The sequence below is a fragment of the Phaenicophaeus curvirostris genome, chromosome 2 (assembly GCF_032191515.1).
Source record: "Phaenicophaeus curvirostris isolate KB17595 chromosome 2, BPBGC_Pcur_1.0, whole genome shotgun sequence".
Taxonomy (NCBI): Eukaryota; Metazoa; Chordata; class Aves; order Cuculiformes; family Cuculidae; genus Phaenicophaeus; species Phaenicophaeus curvirostris.
This window is the reverse complement of record NC_091393.1, coordinates 66,892,784-66,915,662: the sequence shown is the minus strand read 5'-3', so window position 1 is coordinate 66,915,662 and position 22,879 is coordinate 66,892,784. Positions and strand designations below refer to the sequence as shown.

The following is a 22,879-nucleotide window of genomic DNA, read 5'->3' as shown; positions in this document are numbered from 1 at the left end:
TTTTGTTTCTAACAGTTTAATTAAGCAACCATAATGTGTTAATTAACATGACATCAAGCTGCAGAATTAATTAAGCAAATGCTCTTAGATATGGTGTAATGGGCATGTAAAGGTAAGCTAGAGCAGGTAAATTGGTGACTGATTCAAATTCCTCCTCTTTTTCAGCAGAAAGCGTGGCTCGTGTACAGCATTAAGGCAGCAACCTTTGAGAAAAAAGAAAAAAAAGATGTGCTGTGGTTTATGTTAAGTCAGGTAGTTTGAAAATGCAAAAGCAGCTCCTGAAGATATTTGCTGACTTCTGATATTGACAGCCTCCACTTCAAGTTTCAGTGGAAGAGAAACTGAAATAAAACTTTTAGTGTTACCTGTTTACATCATGTCTGCCTGCAGTTCAGTTGACCAAAAAACTGTTACACCTGTGAAATCAACAGTTACTGATGAGACTGGTAAATAACAAATGATGATAAGCTTTGGAAGCAGTGATTTTGTTAATAATTACCAGTGATTTGAGACTGACAGGAGTAATTTTAATAATTTCAGTGGGGGTACTTGGAGGATAGTATTCACGTATGTTTAATGTTTAACAGAATCAGGGTCATATAATAGTTCAGTTCTGCCTTTCAGTCACAGTAGGCATAACCGGTATTGATTTAACTGGGAACTGTATCTGGGCAAGCAAAAGCAAATTCAGCTTTCCCCTTACCACCTGGGAGTTCTTGAGCAGCTCTGTTTTCATGCCATCGTTTTTGCTTTAATGTGACAATTCTTGACTCTCGTGTTTTATGAGAGGATTTGCTTGCTTACTTGTTTAAAACAGATATTGTTAGTCATCTCCCTGCTCCCAAATTGAGTTTTTGCATAAATAGGATTTTTACTGTTCTTTAATGCAGAGATTTTTTCATGTTAGTTGCACTGCTCATGTGTTTTAGTGACTCTCTCCTGGATCTTAAATACTGCACTTCTCCTGCGAAGCTTGTCTGTAAATGGGACTTTCCAGGTTCGTGTTACTTGTGTTCCAGTGATTACAAAGGAAGGTACCCTGGGCAAGCTCTTAGCCAAGCAATTTTATCCCATATTCCAGTAAGTCGATTTCTGAGCTGCTCTTCAGGTTATTGTAATGCAGCTTTAGCCATGGGCGTGCTCCCTGCTTGGCAGGCACACTGTGTTCATGGCTGAGAAAGCTTCCCAGTAGCAGTGACTGCTGGGCTGTGCCCACGCTCGTGAGTGCCTGCTCAGACCGTGAGCTGAAAGGGCAAAGTGAGACAAGCTACCTCTTAGTTATCCTTTACACGCTGGCTGAGCAACACAATCACTTTGGGTCTCACGTGTTTGATCGTGTTGAAGATAGCTGAGAGTGTAGACTGTATATGCTGAGAGAAAGCGTGCCTTGCTTGGCTGTCTGCATTGTTCCTGACTCCCTTTATTTACAGTCTCCACCGATGCTTGCACATACTTGTAACCGTGTAGTTTCCATCACACCATGAAATTTTCCTGTTTCCTGTTGCCACAGGGATCAAACTTGTTCTCCAGCAGTTCCTGGAGGCTGTGTGCCTTTTGTTGAGCTTCAGTAATTACAAGTCTCTGGAATCAGCCAGCTGGACACTTGTCCAATGTAGTTTCAATGCATTTGGTGGTTCAGCCTGTTCTGCTCCTCCTCTTGTCACTCACAAAGCTGCTCTGTTGGGTGAAGGAAGAGCCAGTGCGGGTAGTGCAGCTTCCACCTGGCAGTTCTAAGAATTAGTGTGTTCTCTTGGATTGACCCCATCCTTGAGGGTCCCTGCCTTTCCTAACATCCAGGAGGCCAGACACGGGATGGCTGGTGCATGTGAAGACTAATGCATCACCTTTATCCCATAGCTGGATTACTTGATCTGCCTTCAGTTGGACACTGGTGCAACACAACTGCTAATACAGGCAGTTCCAAAAGTGCATTAAATGTTACAACAGAAAAGCTGTTTGTATTTGCTTCAGCCTTCGAGTACATGGTTATTTTCTGTGTTTTCCCAATTATTATCACATCATCTAGCATTTAAAATTACGTGCTGGGGAGGCAGGTCTAAAAGGAGATCCCAGTTAGGTGCCTAATTTCAGAGAATTGGTAACATGATGAAATTCCTTATGCATCAGCTGCACTGTGGGCTGGGCTGGAAAATGATCTGATTGAGAATTAACCTATCAAAAAAGGGTCTTTGCCAGTTGGATCAGTTACCCAGTCGTATCCACAGAGCTGCAGCAGCAAGATGATCCAGGGCACCGACCTCTCCTGGCTACAACACAAGGTGAGGGGGCAGAGGTACTACTGGTTCCTTTTCCTGTCCCCTAGGCTGCAGTCCTCGAATGCCCTGAGAGGTACTGGGGTTCAGGGATTTTTCATCAGAAAGATCCTTACATGCTTTAAAAGCCTGTTGCAGATCCTAGGTACAGATTGAACAATCCAGAAGGAACCTGGCTGCCAAAGTGATGCTTTGGGATGATCTCTGCTGTGGTCTAGTAACTTCTGAGACTGAGCAGTAACTCCTCCATCACTTGTGGCTCTGCTCTTCCCACAGCCCAGGGTTTGCAGTGAGTACCAAGGCTGTTTCAGACCAACAAGTCAGGGAAATCCTTCAGTGTTGGGTGCTTTCTACTCCCCTCCCCTTTGCATTTTCTGATCCTTTTCCAGGTGTGTCTCAAGGTGAGGTGCTATAACCTTGAGCACCAGAAGGACACATTCTGTCCATGAACCAAATGAAACATGGACGTCTCCCACTCTGGCAACCCCGCGCCCTCATGGAATAGTTTGAGTCAGCCCTTTACCACAGGGGAGAGCTCTGCCTCTTAACAGTGGTGCTGCCCGAGCTGGAGGGAGCTGGGCACAGACCTGGCTTCTCCTGTTTCCACTTAACCCGCGCTTGAGAACACTGAGGATGTCTTCTACAGCCTCGATGCTTGGGGGGGTGGGGGTTGTTTGGATGGTTGCTCGTTTGTTTTTGTGTTTTTAAATATCATCCTGTGGTCTTGAAGAGTGGTTTGGGTTGGAAGGGATATTAAAGATCACCCAGTTCCAGCCCCGCTGCGAGGGGCAGGGACACATCCCGCCAGCCCAGGCTGCCCAAGGCCCCATCCAACCCGGCCTTGAACACCCCCAGGGATGGGGCAGCCACAGCTTCCCTGGGCAACCTTGTGCCTCACCGCTCTCAAAGATAAACCCGTCTAATATCTAATCTAAAGCTCTCCTCTTTCAGCCTAACCCCATCACCGCCCGCCCCCTCCAGACACCGCAGGGTGCCTGTCAGCACCCCCCTTCCCCGGGGCAGCCCCGCTCCCTGCCGCGCGAGAGTCGCGGGGCCGGCCGGCGGCGCGCCGGAAGTGACGCGTCGCGGCTCGGGTCGGGTCGGCGCCATGGGGTCGCGCGCCGAGGGTCCGTACGTGGTGGGGCAGGTGTCGGGCAGCCTCGGGGCGCGCTCCGCGCCGCTCGCGGGCCTGTTCCGCCAGGCCGCCGGGCCCCCCGTGCTGCTGCCCGCGGTGAGTGCCCGCACCGACCGGGGGCCTTAAAGATCATCCCGTCCCAGCCCCCCGCCACGGGCAGGGACGCCTCCCGCCAGACCGGGCTGCCCAAGGCCCCATCCAACCCGGCCTTGAACACCTCCAGGGATGGGGCAGCCACAGCTTCCCTGGGCAACCTGTGCCAGGGCCTCACCACCCCCACTGTGAAGAGTTTCCTCCTTATGCTTAGTCTAAATCTGCCTCTCTCCAGTTTATACCCATTCCCTTCATCCTATCACTATAAGCCTTTTGTAAACAGTCCCTCACCAGCTTCCCTGTAGCCCCTTCAGGTACTGCGCACAGGCAATAAAGGAGGTCTAGGCTGTCTCTAGAAATTTACAGTTTTTTCAAGTTCTCTTATTTTAATTTCTTCTTTAAGGGAAATAAGAAAAGAAAGCTCACAGAAGAAACAGAGAAAGTATCAGCAGACCCGAGCTCATCTGTCACACAGAAACCTCCTGTAAAACCAAAGAAAGCTAAGAAGAAGGAACTTTCAGAAGCAGAGAAGAAATTGGCAAACAGGTGAGCACATGATACCTTTTTCTGTTTAGATTAAAAAACTCAGTGGTGAAACACTGGGATAGGTTGGCCAGGGAGGCAGTGGAGGCCCCATCACTGGAATAATAGAATCATAGAATAACCAGATTGGAAGAGACCCACCGGATCATCGAGTCCAACCATTCCTATCAAACCCTAAACCATGTCCCTTAGCACCTCATCCACCTGTGCCTTAAACCCCTCCAGGGAAGGTGACTCAACCACCTCCCTGGGCAGCCTGTTCCAGTGCCCAATGACCCTTTCTGTGAAGAATTTTTTCCTAATGTCCAGCCTAAACCTCCCCTGCCGGAGCTTGAGGCCATTCCCTCTTATCCTGTCCCCTGTCACCTGGGAGAAGAGGCCAGCTCCTTCCTCTCTACAACCTCCTTTCAGGTAGTTATAGAGAGCAATGAGGTCTCCCCTCAGCCTCCTCTTCTCCAGGCTAAACAACCCCAGCTCTCTCAGCCGTTCCTCATAAGGCCTGTTCTCCAGCCCCTTCACCAGCTTTGTTGCTCTTCTCTGGACTCGTTCCAGAGCCTCAACATCCTTCTTGTGGTGAGGGGCCCAGAACTGAACACAGGATTCAAGGAGCGGTCTCACCAGTGCCGAGTACAGAGGGAGAATAACCTCCCTAGACCTGCTGGTCACGCCGTTTCTGATACAAGCTAAGATACCACTGGCCTTCTTGGCCACCTGGGCACACTGCTGGCTCATGTTCAGTCGGCTGTAAACCAACACCCCCAGGTCCCTCTCCTCCAGGCAGCTTTCTAGCCAGACTTCTCCTAGTCTGTAGCACTGCATAGGGTTGTTGTGCCCCAAGTGCAGGACCCGGCATTTGGCCTTGTTAAACCTCATGCCATTGGTCTCAGCCCAGAGGTCCAGCCCATTCAGATCCTTTTGCAGAGCCTCCCTACCCTCCAGCAGATCCACACTTCCACCCAGCTTAGTGTCATCCGCAAACTTGCTAAGGGTGCACTCGATGCCTTCATCCAGGTCATTGATAAAGACATTGAACAGGGCTGGATCCAGCACTGAGCCCTGGGGAAACCCACTTGTCACTGGCCTCCAGCTGGATTTTGCACCATTTACCACCACTCTCTGGGCCCGGCCAGCCAACCAGTTTTCCACCTAGGAGAGTGTGCGCCTGTCCAGGCCAGAGGCTGACAGTTTCTCAAGCAGAATGCTGTGAGAAACTGTGTCAAAGGCTTTACTGAAGTCCAGGAAGACCACATCCACAGCCTTTCCCTCACCCAGCAGCCGAGTCACTTTGTCATAGAAGGCGATCAGGTTAGTTTGGCAAGACCTGCCTTTTGTGAACCCATGTTGACTGGGCCTGATCACCCGGTTCTCTTGCATGTGCTTCATGATAGCACTCAAGATCACCTGCTCCATGACTTTCCCTGGCACTGAGGTCAGACTGACAGGCCCATAGTTTTCTGGGTCCTCCCTGCGGCCCTTTTTGTAGATGGGCACAACATCAGCCAGCCTCCAGTCCAGTGGGACTTTCCCAGTCTTCCAGGACTGTTGGAAGGTGATGGAAAGGGGTTTGGCCAGCACATCCGCCAGCTCCTTCAGTACCCTTGGATGAATCCCATCCAGCCCCATAGACTTGTGGGTGTCTAGTTGGGCAAGCAAGGCTCTGACCACCTCCTCTTGGATCACGGGAGCCTCATTATGCTCCTCTAGCTCCTGGGTTTGTACACAGACGGAACGACTTTCTTTACAATTAAAGACTGAGGCAAAGAAGGCATTAAGTACCTCAGCCTTTTCCTCATCCCCTGTTACTGTTGTTCCTTCTTCGTCCAATAGGGACTGTATGGTCTCCCTAGTCCTCCTTTTATTATTTATATATTTATAGAAGGATTTTTTGTTATCTTTCACAGACTTTGCCAATCTGATTTCTAGCTGAGTCTTAGCCCTCCTGATTTTTTCTCTACACAATCTCACTTCCCTCCTGTAGTCCACCCAAGAGGCCTGTCCCCTCTTCCAGAGCCCACAAACATTTCTCTTCTTCTTGATATCACTCAAGATCTCTCTGTTCAACCAAGCTGGCTTTCTCCCCTGCCGGCTTTTTTTCCAGAACATGGGGATGGCTTTCTCCTGAGCTGCTAGGATTTCCTTTTTGAAGAGCTCCCAGCCCTCATGGACTCCCTTGCCCTTAAGTACTGTCTCCCGTGAGACTTTGCCAACCAGCCTTCTGAACAGTTCAAAGTCTGCCCTCTGGAAATTTAATGCTACTGTCCTACTAACCACCCTCTTCACTTATGAGAACTTATGGTAGCCTTCCAGTACCTGAAAGGGGCTACAAGAAAGCTGGGGAGGGACTTTTTACAAAGGCTTGTAGTGATAGGACTAGGGGTAATGGGTATAAACTGGGGAGGGGTGGATTAGGCTAGACATAAGGAAGAACTTCTTCACTTTGAGGATGGTGTGGCACTGGCACAGATTGCCCAGGTTGTTCAAGGCCAGGCTGGATGGGGCCTTGAGCAGCCTGATCTAGTGGGAGGTGTCCCTGCCCATGGCAGGGGTGTTGGAACTAGATGATCTTTAAGGTTCCTTCCAACCCAGAGCATCCTGTGATTCTGTGGTTAATCATGACATTGTGAGTTCAGTGAAACAATAAAGTTTGTCTTGAATCTTATGTTTAAGAACGTTATTGTATTTGTTATTATTTTAAGATTATTATTAGATAGTGAAAACTTTCTGCAGTTTGCCCCAGAAGGTAGTGAATACTTCCATCTTGTCGAAGTTTTAGGTCCATGAATCCCCTTTTAGAGAGCTACAAGGTCTGGAGGTTGCAGATTTGGATGAAAAGTTCTCTGTGGCACGAGGTGATGCTTTCTAACCGTAGTTGGCTTTATCCGACAGCCCTGCAGTCAAAGGAGCAGAGCAGTTTGAGCAGGAGCAAGGTACTGGGCAGGTTTAGTTGTGCTTAGTGCACTTGTCCGCTGCTGTGACACTGAATTGCTCTTTACGCTGTGCGTACCCTTCAATACGCAGTGTTGAACCAGGACACTGTCAGTGCAGGCAGGAAAGCGATCTGTGTGCAATTAAGTTTGGATAATGACTTTTGACTTGATTGTAGCTTAAGGCTAACACGTGTCCTCTCTCCGACACCGTGTGTTGTTGCATCTTCCATGTCCATGAAACTTGTCGTATCCTTCCAGAGGCTTCTTCAGGTCTGCTTGCTGTTCATGCTATTATGACAAGTTTGGACAGACAGAAATTTGTTAGTGGACAGACAGATCCCCCAGGATTGTTTGTAGTGAGTGCCCTGGATACAGGGAAGAGTTAAATCTCTCCTAAGTTCTAGCAATGCAAAAATGAATATTCCCCTCCCTTTCATGTTAGAGGGTATCAAGTGATTTAATTTGAGTTCTTTCTTTGTTGCACCTACTAAATAGTGAATGCAGTGTCCTGGGGACAGCAAATCATTTTCCATGTTACAAAATGGTCATGTGTGCGTGCTTAATGCATAATAAGGAAAATAATGTTGGGAATTTTATGTTGAACATAATTTAAAATAAAAATTAAAATACTTGTCCTCGAGGCTTCGGTTCTTTGACCTCAAGAGCCCTCTTTTTTCCCCATCAATTAATACTTTACTCGTCTTTTTCTGATAAGAGAGAGCGCTTTGGAGCAGGCGGACGAAGAGGAGGAGCAAAAACTGGTTCAGAACAAAGTGAAGCAAAAAAAAGGGGCTTCTCATGCCGTCATCAAAAGTGTTAATTTGGATACAGGCACTACTGTAAAACAACAGAAGGAAAAAAAGTTGGCTGATGAAACAGTAAACAGAAGAACCGTGTTTGTTGGAAACTTGCCTGTAAGCTGTACTCTTCAGGTACGTGAGTGGATTCTGTCAGCTAAAGGAATGAAAATAATGGCAACACTCTGTAGTTTGAGGGGATGTTTCTAGCTGAGAAGCCACACATAGGAAATAATGCTTATTATCAGAAGTCGTTAAGGGCATTCTCTCTTATTTTACTAGAGTTAGGCTTTTTACAGCAGTGGATGCAGTTGCTCTTCAGTAGAATTGGATAGTTCTGGTTTTTTTTCAGTGAAATATTACTTAGTAGATGAGACCTACAATTACAAAGTTAGTCTGCTTCTAATTTTGAATACAAGCAATACTTCAGATTGTTGCATAAAATAAGTTTATACTTTCTTCCATAATAAGGGCTACAAACTCAGTTTTGGCAACTTGTAGAATAAGGAGCTGCCACAAGAAACAAAACTGGATACAAATTACTTGCCTGTTTTTAGATGGACCTTGTGTAGGTAAAATGAAAATAGTGTAACAACAGTCTTACTGATAAATATGTAACAATAATTCTTGTTACTAGGATGCAAAAATTTATTGAATATTTGTAATACCTTTTGTTTAGGAACTGAAATCTCGTTTTAAAGCCTATGGACAAATAAAATCCATTCGATTCCGGTCTTTGGTACGTTATCTCCTCTATAACTAAATTAGTTTTTGATCTTAAAGTTTAGTTTTTGATACATAAGACTCATATCTTTAGTAGTTCAGAAGTGGGTTTGGGTGGGTATTTTTTGCATTAGAAGAAGCCTTGGAGATTTTACCAGAGAGGCACCACAGATGCAACTTCCCTTTCATTTCATTTTACTCTTCCTGTAGCAGCAGTTGGTAGTATCAGAGCTGTATTTTCTCTGGAAGAAAAATGTCTTTATTATTGCTTGTTTAGCTAAAGTATTACCTGATTTTAAATCTTAGTAGCAAAGACACGTTGATTGTAAATCAGTGTACCCTCTAACACAGTTGAAGATAACAGTCTCAAAACTCAAGAAACATAACAGATGAAGTCAAAGCAAGCTGCCTAATTCTGAAGTCTTTCTAGATCGTCTCTAGGAATAGCCACTTCCATCGTTTGCTCCCTGTACTGGCTGCCTTGCTTTGGGTGGGAGTGGTACCCGTTTGAATTCTTCTTTGTCTTCAAGAACAAATATTTGTGATAAATTGACACTAGCCCCACTTAACTAAAGCTCTTTTTATCTTAAAGGTTCCAGCAGAAGATACTTTATCCAAAAAGTTAGCAGGAATAAAGTAGGTTCCTCTTGTAACTTTTGCGCTTTATTTTTCAAGTCAAAAATAATTCTAAAGTGTTGTTTGTTGCGTGTTTGGCTATATTAATTTTTTCCTTTTGCATTTCTTTGACTTTTGTAATTACCTTTGTATGTATGAAAGTTTTCCTGACACATGGAGAATTATGTGACCGGTATACTAGTAATTTGTTATCTTAGGTTGCATTTCTTATATTTTACGAAGGAGGAAGGTGCTGTTAGTCTTTAATTCCTTTGGATATACTTGTGAGCTGAGGAAGCTTGATCAGGGTACACACGTAGGCTGTTTAAGATGTAGAGTGAGACAGACTCCCTTGGACCTAAGGGGCTAGCTTGACCTTGAAGAGAAATGAAGTTGTTACTGTGCACGAAACAAGAGGCATAAATGTGTTTAACAATAAGTGCTTGTGCACCATCAGAATTATTTAAACAATATGCATCTTTTTTATGTTCCAGGCGTAAGGTGCACCCTAATGCGAAGTTCATTAATGCTTATGTTGTATTTAAGGAAGAATGTGATGCCATTAAGGCCCTAAAGGAGTAAGTCTCGGTTTTGTTCCTCGTTCCTTGTTGAAGAGGTAGATTTACAGATAAATTTAAATAACTCCTCTCTTTTGCTTGAATCAGAATAAAATAGATTTTCAAATTTAAATTTGCTTTTGCAATGATGCTCTGCAGTGACATTGTAAATTAAGTAATGAGTACTCATTTGATTTTTAAAATCTCTTTGCTTTTGACTCCAAAAGAAATGGAACAGAAATCGCCAGTGGATTTCATATCAGAGTTGACATTGCATCGAAAACGAGTTCGGTGAGTAATATGTGTGACTAGAAAACTCCTTTTCTGGTAGCTTTGGTTTGGTTTTTTTTTCTGTAACAAATAACTTTGTCTTGTCTCTCTTCTTTTTTTTAGCATGACAATAAACGATCTGTATTCTTGGGAAATCTCTCATATGGTAAGTCTAAAGTGGATTGTTAGGCATTGTTACTTAACATTTATGGAATATGCTGACAACAAGGGGTTGTTTATTGGTAGTTAGGGTAGCATGTTTATGTAGCACAATAGCTTTTGTTGGAATTGTTTTTTAAACAGCAGTTTTATTTTTTAACTGCAACACCTGAAGGGGTTGTTTCTGTGAAGTTCTGCAGGTTTAGTGTTTTCTTTACTGTGACTGGAACCGCAAGCACTTTTAGTGCTCCTTGTTGCTTGATGTTTTTCAAATAAAGGTAACTAAACTGCATAGACAATTGCTTACTGAACTGCAGATACTGTCACTTTCTAAACGGTTAAATGTGTACTGGTACCCACCGGTGAACTACTTCTGAACAATACAGAGTGATGGCTTTTCATCTTGATGCTGACTGTGAGGCACAGGGCGAGTGATTCTGTCCAGGCAGCTATTGGCAGTCAGTTGTTACCTGTACAGAGGCAATTACTGTATTGCTGAGGTCAGTGTTTGATGAATATTCCGCTTCTTCTGAGTAGACTGGAGAGCAGAGGGTGTAATCGCTGACAGGTGTGGTCCATATGAGGCTATTCACGGAGTCAGGACACTTGGGAGGAACATCTCACTTGGGGGTGGTGTGGATGTGTGAAAACACAGGAGGAAGGCATGCGCTGTGCCTGATGCAGAGCCCGGATCACAGGCTTTACAGGCTTTAGACTAAAACTTGACCGATCTGAAAATCTGGATAGGTGACAAATCTGATTGTGGTAACATAGCTAATGCCTGTTGTGTAGAGTTTGCTACAGTACCGTATGTTTATCTGTGCATCGTGCAGAAAAAACAGTTTGGAAATTCAGTCCCTCCCCTTTGCAGAGATACAATTACATCTGTGTAAAGGGGTTTTACCATTGTGTACCTATACAGAAAAGAGAATAACCTGTATTTTTGTATTGGTACATCACACCTGTCTGTTTGTCACAGCCATTATCAGAATAATGACATAGCAACTCTGGTTGGAAACTGTAGATCCCTTCTCCCCCATTCAGGTAAAATTCATCAAGGAATCAGTGAGCGTTAGACTTCAATAACTGCCAGCTCGAGCTTGTTATCATCAGCACTACTTCTTAGAAAGAGTCTCTGGCATAAGAACGAACTACAAAAATGTAGCATGTTCACTATGTTCAAATCATAAATGAAATTATTTGAAAAGTTTATTTTGGTCTTCACCTTCATTCTTCTTTGTGATTTGTGTTGTGCTCTTCAGAGTGAGAGAACTGGTAACTGTAAATCACTGTAAATTGGGGGCCTATATGTATTCACATATTAAGATAATACATATGTTTGTGTACCTGAATTGGTAAATATAAAATACTTGGATTTGAACCAGGCTTCTAAAGCTGTGTGTCTGACTGAAGAGGCGTCTGTTCCTTTGTGCTTGCCTGCAGACATCAGCGATGATGCTGTGCGAGAACACTTCTCTGACTGCGGAGCTGTTGTAGCCGTGCGAATTGTGAGAGACAGAAAGACTGGCTTGGGTAAAGGCTTTGGCTATGTTCTCTTTGAGGTACGTATTAATGGCTTCAAGACACTGGGAGTTCTTCAAAATCTGAATTTGGATTTGCCTTTTTAGCCTTTTAATTTTTTTTTTTAATTTTAGTCTTTTTTTGGGATTTGTGTATGACATTAAATGGTAGACCAGTTCTGTGGATGCAGACACAAAGCAAACTGTTTAGGTTGTGTACGGAGAACAGTTGTAAAACATAGGGGTGGAACACATTAAGGGAAAGACTTAAAGGAGGGACAGATGAGTTTGCTTGATGTAAGTGCAGTGTTCTTCCATTTCTTAAGTGTCAGAATATGGGTGGAATTCTTCCCTGCTTCCTGGCTTTCCAATATGGACTCAGTACAGCCTGCTTTCTCGTGGCAGTCTCCCAGCCTCATCTTCCTTAGCTATTTCCTGCAGCCCAATACCTTTTTCCCCCACATTCTCTTTCATTTTTCTGTCTTCTGTGTCTCATGTAAGCTGATTTACAGCCCATTTCCAAGTATCTGTGCTTTGATGCATGGGCTGCATCATTGTGCTCGTGCCTCTGAGCAGAGCAGAGATGTTTTGTCATTCAATAAATAGAGCAGTTTGAGTGCTTTTTATTGTAAAATCTTGCTTACAAAAATTAAAGAAAGGCAACTACTTATTTGAAAGCAATCAACTGGAAGTGATACTGCTTTTAAAGTGAATCTCTGTTCTTGTAGAATACAGATGCTGTACATCTTGCTCTGAAACTCAACGACTCTGTTCTGCTGGGGAGAAAGATACGAGTGAAGCGGTGTGGAGAGAAGTGGAAAGCACCACAGAAAGGTCCAAATCGGTCTCGTGCTCCTAAGGACAGAGATGATACCACGTCAAAAAACAGGAAGAGCTCTAATGATTCATTTGTGGGTGAAAAAGCGATCCCGCTAAAGAAGAGCACTAAATCAAAAAGAGTAAAAACTATTCCTAGAAGTAAAGCTGGGAAAAACAGAGTCTTCTGATAAAAATCTAAAGTATAAAAGTGTTAATTATTGCTATGAAGGTTGATATATTCCATCATAGAAGTTTTTTGCTAATACTGCTCTGGCTGTTGTTCCTGTTAACCCCGGAACCTTTGGCTTCTCCTGGAAGGCAGCACAAGGTGTGCGTCTGTACCCTAGTCTACCACATGGACACCACCTGGTTTTATTGCTGTGTCGCAGGAACTTCAGCTGAGCTTTTCCTGTAGTTGTGAGTGAGATTATTTCTTTTGGAGTTGTGCAGGATTACTCAGAGTGGGACGAGAAGAGAGGAGCCTTGTGTGCAGACCATGCCTGTGGTGATACGCATGTCATCACCCGGACAAGATGGTTTTATTTTAACTGTTAAGCTTCAGTTCACAGGAATTTGGCCTTTTGGGTGACAAAAGGTTATGCTGAGGCAGCACCCAAGAGAGCGGCATTCTTAGAGTCACAGAACCGGAGAACCATTAAGGTTGGAAAAGACCTCCAACTTCATCCAGTCCCACTGTCAGCCCAGTACCACTGTGCCTAGTAAACCGTGTCACAAAGTGCCACATCTACACGTTTTTTCAACACCTCCAGGGATGGAGACTCTACCACTTCCCTGGGCAGCCTGTGCCAATGCTTCACCTCTCTTTTGGTAAATAAATTTTTCCTAATATCCAATTTAAACCTCCCCTGGCACAACTTGAGGCCATTTCCTCTCGTCCTATCATTTGTTACTTGGGAGAAGCGACCAGCACCCACCTCGCTACAACCTCCTTTCAGGCAGTTATAGTCAGTGATAAGGTCTCCCTGCCGCATCCTCCAGGCTAACCAACCCCAGTTCCCTCAGACACTCCTCCTAAGACTTGCACTCCAGAGACTTCACCAGCCTCATCGCTCTTCTCTGGTTCAGGGTCAACCACATCAGTGTCCTTCTACTGAGGGACCCAGAATTGAACACAGTATTTGAGATGTGGCCTCACCAGTGCCGAGTACAGGGGCACAATCAGTTCCCTGCTGCTACTGGCCATGCCATTTTTCATAGAATCATTAGGTTGAAAAAGACCTGGGACATCATCAAGTCCAACCGTATCTGTCCACTACTACATCATGTCCCCAAGGACCAGTGCTTGATAACCCTTTCTGTGAAGAAATTTTTCCTACTATCTGATCCAAACTTCCCCTGATGCAGCTTGAGGCCATTCCCTCATCCTGTCCCCTGTCACTTGGGAGAAGAGGCCAACACCCATGTCTCTGCAACCTCCTTTCAGGTAGTTGTAGAGAACAATAAGGTCTCCCCTCAGCTTCCTCTTCTCCAGGCTAAACACCCCCAGCTCTCTCAGCCGTTCCTCATAAGGCCTGTTCTCCAGCCCCTTCACCAGCTTTGTTGCTCTTCTCTAGACTCGTTCCAGAGCCTCAACATCCTTCTTGTGGTGAGGGGCCCAGAACTGAACACAGTATTCGAGGAGCGGTCTCACCAGCGCCGAGTACAGAGGGAGAATAACCTCCCTGGACCTGCTGGTCACGCCGTTTCTGATACAAGCCAAGATGCCATTGGCCTTCTTGGCCACCTGGGCACACTGCTGGCTCATGTTCAGTCGCTGTCAACCAACACCCCCAGGTCCCTCTCCTCCAGGCAGCTTTCTAGACAGACTTCTCTGAGTCTGTAGCACTGCACAGGGTTGTTGTGCCCCAAGTGCAGGACCCGGCATCTGGCCTTGTTAAACCTCATGCCATTGGACTCCGCCCAGCGGTCCAGCCTGTTCAGATCCCTTTGCAGAGCCTCCCTACCCTCCAGCAGGTCCACGCTTCCCCCCTGACTAGTGTCATTCGGCACCAGCCCGCTCTCTGCCGCCCCCCCGGTCCCGCCTCCCGCCCCCCTTTCCCGGCCCGTTTCCCGCCGCGGTGCTGCCCGCGCAGGCGCCCCGGGGGTGGCGCGAGGCCTGGGCGCAGGCACTGTCGCGGGCACCCCCCGCCGGCGCCGGCCGATGACGTCAGCGGAAGCGAGGCGGGGTCCTTTCTGCCCGCCCGCTCGCCCCAAGGTGCCTGCGGAGCTCGGCGCCGGCCGCGCGCAGGGGGGCGGCGGGACCCTCCCCTTCCCTTCCCTCGGCGCCGGGCACGATGATGGTGGGCAAGACCAGCGCCATCGCGGCGGGGCTCTGCGGGGCCCTTTTCATCGGCTACTGCATCTATTTCGACCGCAAGAGGCGGAGCGACCCGAATTTCAAGAACCGGCTGCGGGAACGTGAGTGTCCGCGCTTGCTTCCCTTTTCCCTCGCCCTCCCTCGCTGAGGGCTGCGGCGGCTCCCGCGTGCGCGAGCCCACTTCCCCCTCCGCCCTCTCCTCACTGAGGTCTCCAGCGGCTCCCGACTCGCTCCACACCCCCTTCCCGAGGCCTTCAGCGGCTCCCGGTCCCCCCTCAACCCTCTTTCCGAGGCCTAAAGCCGCTCCCGGACTCCCCTGCCCCCGACCGAGGCCCCACTCGGCGGCTCCCGGTTCCTTCCTCCGGCCCCTCGGCCTCCGGTACCCCTTGGCGCCTGGTCCCAGTGGGGTCTCGGTCTCTCTCCCCGCAGGGTGAGAGGCCTCCCGGTGCTTCGCCCCCTCCCCGGGTCTCGGCGCCCCTTGGTTCCCCCTCGCCCGACCGAGTCGCGGAGACGCCGCCGCGTGGGAGACGGGGCTGGGAAATAACGCGCCTCCCGCTTTGTCTTCCATCGCGTTATCCAGCGGCCATGCTCTTGTCGCCGCCTCGTTAATGCGGCAGCGTTGGTTTTTTTCGCTTGTGGAAGAGGATCAGATAAAGTAACGCCGTCGCTTATCGCCGTGGTGAGGCGGGAGCGGGTGGCGGCCCGCAGGTATTTAATCAGTTGCATTCTTAACCCTCCTGGCAGCTCTGTCGTTAGCTTTCAGGATAAGGATGAATGCCAGAGAAAACTGTTGATTAATCCAAAATGCAGAGCTCTTCTCCCGTGGCTCTTCATTATTTCACGTCTTCAACATTTATTTAAATGCTTTAATAGTTATTGAAGGCTTTACACGTGGCTATGAGTCCTCAAGGCACTCGAATTTATCCAGAGAGCTTGAATGAATCATGAGGAAATAAGCTGATATTTGTTGTACTGGGTTGTTTCCATCATGGGAATAAGTTTCGTATTCCTTTGGTAACTAATCTCCAGATAGGAAGCTACCATTAAGTTAGACATTCCTGGCCAGTAAACATAAAGTTTATCGGCAGTTTTGTGCATGGAAGAGTCAATAATTAGGTGGATTAAAAATGAATGCTTAGACAGTGATGTTTAAACATAACATAAATGCTTTGACTCTTGTCTTAATGGATTGGATTTGTTGATTCACCAGTGTTGATGATGAACTGCATGTTAATTCCTCTTTCTGTAAGCTCTCCCACAGCCCATTGTCTTAGGAGTGTTCCATCTCTGTGCCCTTGCTCATGTACGTAGGAACCTAGACACATACTTTTTGTGTGTCTAACAAGTACTTTCTTCTTGCCTTGCAGTGCAAGTTATACATTGGGAGTTTTTAGTGTAGTAAACTGATTATGTGCTTATCTTGCACAAGCAAACGTGATTTTTGGCAGTGTAACCAACTACGGGTTTTTATGGTGTTTAATATGTAGTAGAGAAAATACTGCATTATGTTAGATTTTTGCAGAAGCCCTACAACTGATTTTTAACTGCCATTATTTTTGTTATCTGAGCTTCTGTGTAATGATGCTCAGAATAACCCTTAGACTTGTCATGATTAAGAATCGATACTTTCTTTGAAGTGGACAAAATCCATTGTGGTTTGATAGGGGATGGCTGTTGTCATTTGAAGGTCATCACTGTATGACTAATGATCCTTGGACATGATACGCTGGGCTGCTTTTAGTTGTAAAGATTTAGATAAGGAATATGGTTTTATTTTTAATTTTTATTACAACATTTTTACTGGTAAGACTTGAGCTGTGAAGTATTTGACCAAAAAAGGTCCAATGCAGCAGCCAGTTGCAGTTCTTTAGATGAAGATACTCTGTTTCTTAGGCGATAGTCAGGGAATTTGATGAAAAACTGGTAGAAACCACCTTTCAGCAGATATTTTCTGCTAATGTTCGTAGGATAAGATTGTTTTACAGCCTTTATGATTCAATGTCACCAAAATTTGGAAAGGACAGGACATCTGACATGTCAGTGGGTTGCCTGTCGTATTTAGCAAAGAACATGCCGACAAATGAAGAACCCATATTTTGTTTGCTGTCCAGGTCACATTGTACATCTCTTTGGGCTGTATTAGGACCCAAGTTTGCATTACAAAGGGCCCATTGTAAAAATGAGGTGGCCAGATTTAGGTTTTGTGACACAAGAAAGTTATTTCTTGGGAGGCTTGAAGAACTGCCAGACTTGAGTTTTCCAGGTGTCTTAATCTTATTTATTTAGCATGTTTTATGGGGTTTTTTGGGTTTTGGTGTTGCTAGTCTGGGAGCATCTCCATATGTAATCTTGGGACTGAAAGATGGCAAAGCTATAAACATCTGGAGCTGCTTAACTTCTGCAACTATATTTTAAGATTAAAACATTTTAACTGTGCTATTTGTGTTCTTGAATGTATAAACCAGAACTGTTCCATATTTAAATACAGACGCTGGTCTCTTTGTTCAGAGGCAGACAGAGTTTCTGACCATGCTGAACTTTGCCTCAGAGCATTTCCTGCCTGAACTGCTGGGTGAGGGGAGAGCAGCAGGCACACCTCACAGGTTGGGGCGGGAGCTCAAGGTGCAAATAGCTTTTTGGTTGTTCACCTTTGCGAGACTGGTTGTGAAGCTGCTGGGGCAACTCGGGGATCTTTGAAGCCTGCACTAGCACGGCTGGTTGTCCTTTGGTTCACATCTGAAACCTAGTGCCCGCGTACAGGAGCTGTGCCTGAGGGACACGAGTCACAGTTAGTCACAGTTTGCGTGCAGTTTGAGAGCTGCAGTTTAGCTTTCTGTTTTGGATGGATGCATGTGCATTTCTGTGTTAACTGAGATTCCTTCTATGAAAGAAAGATTGCCCTTCCTCTTTTTTAAACGTGATAATGACTTCAGAAAAGAGGGAATTTTTTCATTTTCTTGGAGGGAAATGTTTGTTCTCCCCCTGAGGGAAAACAAAGAATTTTGGGGTTTATTTAGGTATTGGTTTGTGGTTTGTTGTTTTTTTTTTTTCTCCCAAAGACATTCCTTTTTTTCTTGTCTTATTGTAAATGTATGTAACTTTTGGCTGTTGTTGCAAAGATATTTAAAACTAGTGTTACCAACTGGTATGAGAAGAATTCCTAAATATCCTTTAGAGCTATTTGGTTTTTGCAGTTGTTTTAGCTAGTGGACTTCTAAAAAGAGCCATAAAAATTTACTAAGAAGAGGAAGAAAAATTGCATAGTGGTCAGACTTGATAGATTCTGTAGATCAGTGTTCAGTTTTGTAATCTTCATGATTCTTCACATTCCTTTACCAGTTTCAGGTTAAAGTGTATGATTCCATATGTGCGTGATCAGTGGTCAAAAGCTTTTGTGAAATAGCTAGTTACCAGCTTGTCTTTTTTTTCTTTATCTCTGAGTACTTAGCCTGGTGAGTGATGCCTGTTGTAGTATTTTAGAAAATGTCATAGTCATGACAAGAAAACATAACTTTCAGGAGAAAAATATATAAAAATATTAGGCTGTTACTCGTTATACTTTTCATTGATGTTTTCACTGAATGCATTACAGTTGCAACGTGGCTTGTTTTGATAGTGAAACATGTCAGATACTACCTTTTTTGAATTTAATTTTTATTTCATATTTAAGATTTTTGTGTATTAGCAAAACTGGTTATTAAGATTTTGTAAAAGGTTAAAAGGTTAGCCCTGTAGATAGAATTTGAACTCCCTGTATATAAAGAACACTTGATCTTGTCTGTAAACTTCACATGTTACATTATCACTGCTAGAAGTTAGTATTTCTGCATATCTTCATCATGTGGACAATTCCAAAGTTCTAACTCATTACCATTAAAACCACTAGTCATATCTGGAAGTATTTCCAGTTCTAAAATTGTCTCAAAATAAAAATCAGGGCTGTGTGACGCTTGGTCTTTGTCAACATAGATGTTCACTGAGCAGACAGTGAGGACAAATCGTAAGGGTACAGTTGTTTAACCGTAGGTTGTATTTAAAAGTTATACTGGTCTAACTATTTCAGTTGATGAACTGATGACTTAGAAAAATGATTGTTCCAAGGAAATCACCAATATTACTATAATTATTCTTTCTTGTAGGAGTAGCTGATACTATAAAATATCTTTATACCTGTCTAATTGCATTAAAAGCAATCTATGTATAATTTTTATCACACTAGTTTTGCTGGAGAGGTACAGCTTTATGTTGCAGACCAACTCTATACATTTAGGTTGGGCAGTTAAATCTGTAAATGTTTGTTCCATCTGTAACTGTTCACTTTCTTGAGATGTCAGAAATGAGTGCTTTACTATCACTCTTTCTGTGGGATGATGAGATACTGCCACCTATTTAACTAGCTCCCAAGTCTTTGCTATAAAGTAACTGGGAAGGTACAATCACATATACTGTGACCTGCCTTAGTTTGTCTTGGTTGTGCACCATATAGTTCAGGATTAGATAGCCTTGACCTGTAGGCAGTTCTTCTGTGTCTTATTATTGTTAGAAATCATTTAGAGAACTCTTGTGTTACTCTAATTCTCTTTCCTTCTTCGTGCCTGTGGTGCATGAGGCCCTGCGCAGCTGGTGTTTACTGTAGCCAGCAGGAGAAGAATTGCAATTTTGGGTTGGTGAGCCAGCCCTCATTAGTCCTCTAAATGTTATTCTGTTGCAGAGAGTGGGTTGCAGTCTTGTGTTCAGTCTTCAATATTTGGAATATATTACTAGTTTCTTATTTTGAAAATAATGGTTTTGAACTGTAATCTAAAGGCTTTTTTTTAATAGCAAATTAAAATGTAAGATGTTTTTATTTTTACAGGAAGGAGGAAACAGAAGCTTGCCAAAGAGAGAGCAGGGCTTTCCAAGGTAATGCTGTGTTCAGTAATGCAGTGCTGTTTTGAAACTTCTTTCATTTGTATGATTTGTAAGATTTGTTTAAAGTTTGGTTTGACTCCAGCATTGCAAACACTTCTGATGATATGCTCTCTTTAGTTTTTTAATACTCACAAATAACCAAATGGTTGTTCCTTTTTCATGTCAGATAGAGGCCTTGCACTAGAAAGTGTAAGTGTGTGATGGTGTTTTCCTCTTTGTAGTATGTGCAAGGACTTTTCAAACTTAAAAATCATCGATGAGATGCACCTGTAACTGAACTTGATAGTTTTTCACTATAAGTATTTGATTTCTCATTCTTTATTGCCGATAGATTCTGGATGAAAAGATAGATTTATCTTGACCAGTTGTGAGAGATATAGTTGTGATAAATGTAACACATCTTAGAGTGTGTATTTGCTACAAAACTGTGTACTTAATAAACTGAGTAGAGGCATTTCAGGCTCTGTCTCTCCATAGATTTGTGACACAATTATATGAGACCCAAGTCTGGTTTTCAGAAGCAGTACAGTACACGTAACTTAGTGGTGGCACTTTAACTTAGTGGTGACACTTGTAATTTTCTTTTGCCAGTTTCAGTGTAACCGTAGGGTTGTGTGTATGTGTTTTGATTTCAGTTGAGAATGATTTTTGCTAACTTGTTTATTAACTGATGTCTAAGGGCCAACTTTAGTTTTACTCTGTGTGTTACAGTTGCCCGATCTGAAAGATGCTGAAGCGGTTCAGAAGTTTTTCCTTGAGGAGATCCAGCTTGGTGAGGAACTACTAGCTCAAGGTAATAGCATAATTGTTCTTGAAGGGTCAGGTTGTAAAATAGTTTTTCTTTACCTTTGCTAGAAGATGATTTTTATGTACTAAGATTTTTGGGGGAGTGAAATTCATCTAGGAAAATCTGTATGCTTGTTTCCAACCTCCTGTGCTCGGAAGATCCAGCGAGGGAGGAGAAAGGAAAGGTGTGGATTGGTTCTCAGTGATTTAATCCACTGTTGATGCATGTTTTATGTAAATACTTTACAGTGTGAGAACAGGTTGATTTCAAAATATTATGATTTGTCATACAGGTGAATATGAGAAAGGTGTTGATCACTTGACCAATGCCATTGCTGTCTGTGGACAGCCGCAGCAGCTACTACAAGTCCTACAGCAGACTCTTCCACCACCAGTGTTTCAAATGCTTCTAACTAAGCTCCCCACAATAAGCCAGGTATGTGAAGTGTTCATCTTGTTTTGGTTTGAAACTAATTAAAGTACTTCTGTCATCCCCTACATGAGTCTAGAGTGTTTTCTAATATATTTTTTGTATATGTTCAGTTAGATTAAAAGAAGGTTGTTGTTTTTTTTTTTTCCAGCTGAAGCATTAAAAAGTGTTTATGAAAAATATCATTTAGCATTACTGGCAAACAGGATAAAATAGGAATACCTCTCATGCATAGGGTATGCTAAGTAAGCTTCTCTAAAGTAGAGACATCTGACAGCTCTGATACTGTAAGCAGATCCACTGTTTTGCAAATACAAGTTGGAGGAGATAAGTGGTAACTTTCTTGCACTGGGTCTTGAGTTTAATTTTTTTTTTTCTAAAAGCTATACTTTTACAAATGTTGGTAGGTGCTGTCAGGAAGTCCATCAGAATTAATTTCTTGCTTTTCCTAGCCTGTTGGCTCTGGGCTGGCTATAAACACAGAATGTTAACTAACACCAGAACACATGATAGTTTTGGAAGCTTGGGGGTTTCCCTGATGAAAAATGTCTTCGTAGATCTGTGTGTAAAATACCCTCCTTTTTTTAGCCTGAGTACTGTGCAGGTAACATTGGTAATATGCTAGCAGGTGAGTCTGTTGTAAAACATGTTTTACGTTCTTGGAAATGCAAGAGTACTCCCTAATGGTGTTACCTCATATAAAGCAGAGACTCAGTCCTGTGCAAAAGAGTTTCCTTGGAGAACAGTGCCGAAAACCACACAGAGGCACATCCTTTGAGGCAGATGGGATATTGTTTATCTGACTTAGGCTTTGTTAGGCGTTGCACAGTACATAATTTCTGTGGAACTGACTTCAAAACCTTATGTCAAAAAATTACCAGTTTTAACATTAGTTTGCTCAATAACTGCACTGCTTAGTGTTCAGTGTAAAGTTACATTGCTTGATAATCAGTTGCCTACTGTTGTCAATTTTATGCAATTGTGAATGAGTTTTTCTCCTTCTTACAGAGAATTGTAAGTGCACAGTGCTTGGCTGAAGATGATGTTGAATGAGGTCACACCACAACAGGGGGAAAAATTGTTTTCTTACCCCAGAAGATGAGCATCAGTAGGGGTATAAACGGGCAAACATAGTAGTTAATGGACTGTGTACCACATCGGGTTCTACCAGAGTTAATTTTAACTTTGTGTAGGTGGGTTTCACAGGATTTTATTTATTATCCCAGTGAAAAGTGTATTTTGATAAGGATTCATTTTATAAATACACTGTGTTATCAAAGTATCACTGACTTCATTATTATTGAACTACGCAGTTGTAATGTTGTACATATAAAGACATAAAATTACGACATATTAAAAACCCAATGCTCATTTTTGAAAAAGCAAAGTTATGGCAATAAAGATTTATCTGCACTTGTGTGTCCCTAAAGTACTACTTTAAATTTCAGAAGATCTGGATGTCAGAACAAATGATCTAAAAATGACTTAACATTAAAACTTATTTTTAATGTTATGGCTGGTCTTCCACTGATTTTTAATTATGTTTAAAACCTTGTGTCATTTCCTGAGGACAGAGACGTGATCATTGAAACAGTAACTGATCACCTTAGAAGGAGATGCAAATCAGAATGGTAATAGATGACTGGCTGCAGAAAGAATGACAAATCCATTTCAGTCAGGAACAATAACATCTAGATTGATGCAAGTCAAAACTATCTGGCAAACATGAAAGCTCTCTTAATGCAGGTGTCTGAAATAAAGCTGTTTAGAATAGAACCTGGAGCTGTTTGTAAGAGTACAAAGGTTGTTGGTTTGGAAAGCTTGAAACGTTTTTGCAAGATAGGCAGTTGACATTTCAGTTGCTAGTCTTCAAGACCATAGAAGATGGTTGTTAAGAGTCTTTGGTATTTGCCTTGAAAAAATAGCACTAATTACCGTAAGGTGAGGATATCCTGAGGCTAAGCTAGATAAAGCTAGTTGAATTAGAATGATGTAAAATTTCAG

At 43.7% G+C, this 22,879-nt stretch overlaps 2 protein-coding genes and 1 non-coding gene across 3 annotated transcripts; all 3 read left to right on the top strand.

The window, feature by feature from the left end:
• The first annotated feature begins 3,368 nt into the window (after positions 1-3,368).
• On the top strand, positions 3,369-13,291 carry RBM34 (RNA binding motif protein 34). The gene is made up of 10 exons (XM_069852383.1): positions 3,369-3,504; positions 3,905-4,047; positions 7,687-7,903; positions 8,448-8,507; positions 9,084-9,127; positions 9,601-9,684; positions 9,891-9,954; positions 10,057-10,099; positions 11,536-11,654; positions 12,341-13,291. The coding sequence occupies exons 1-10, from the start codon at positions 3,382-3,384 to the stop codon at positions 12,617-12,619; spliced, it is 1,176 nt and encodes a 391-aa protein (XP_069708484.1). The 5' UTR covers positions 3,369-3,381; the 3' UTR covers positions 12,620-13,291.
• Positions 13,292-14,606: 1,315 nt separating this feature from the next.
• Positions 14,607-22,388, top strand: TOMM20 (translocase of outer mitochondrial membrane 20). The gene is made up of 5 exons (XM_069852400.1): positions 14,607-14,849; positions 19,604-19,650; positions 20,371-20,452; positions 20,739-20,881; positions 21,884-22,388. The coding sequence occupies exons 1-5, from the start codon at positions 14,726-14,728 to the stop codon at positions 21,926-21,928; spliced, it is 441 nt and encodes a 146-aa protein (XP_069708501.1). The 5' UTR covers positions 14,607-14,725; the 3' UTR covers positions 21,929-22,388.
• Positions 15,469-15,603, top strand: LOC138718451 (small nucleolar RNA SNORA14). The gene has a single exon (XR_011337090.1). It is a non-coding gene; the product is annotated as a small nucleolar RNA SNORA14 (small nucleolar RNA).
• Positions 22,389-22,879: the final 491 nt, after the last annotated feature.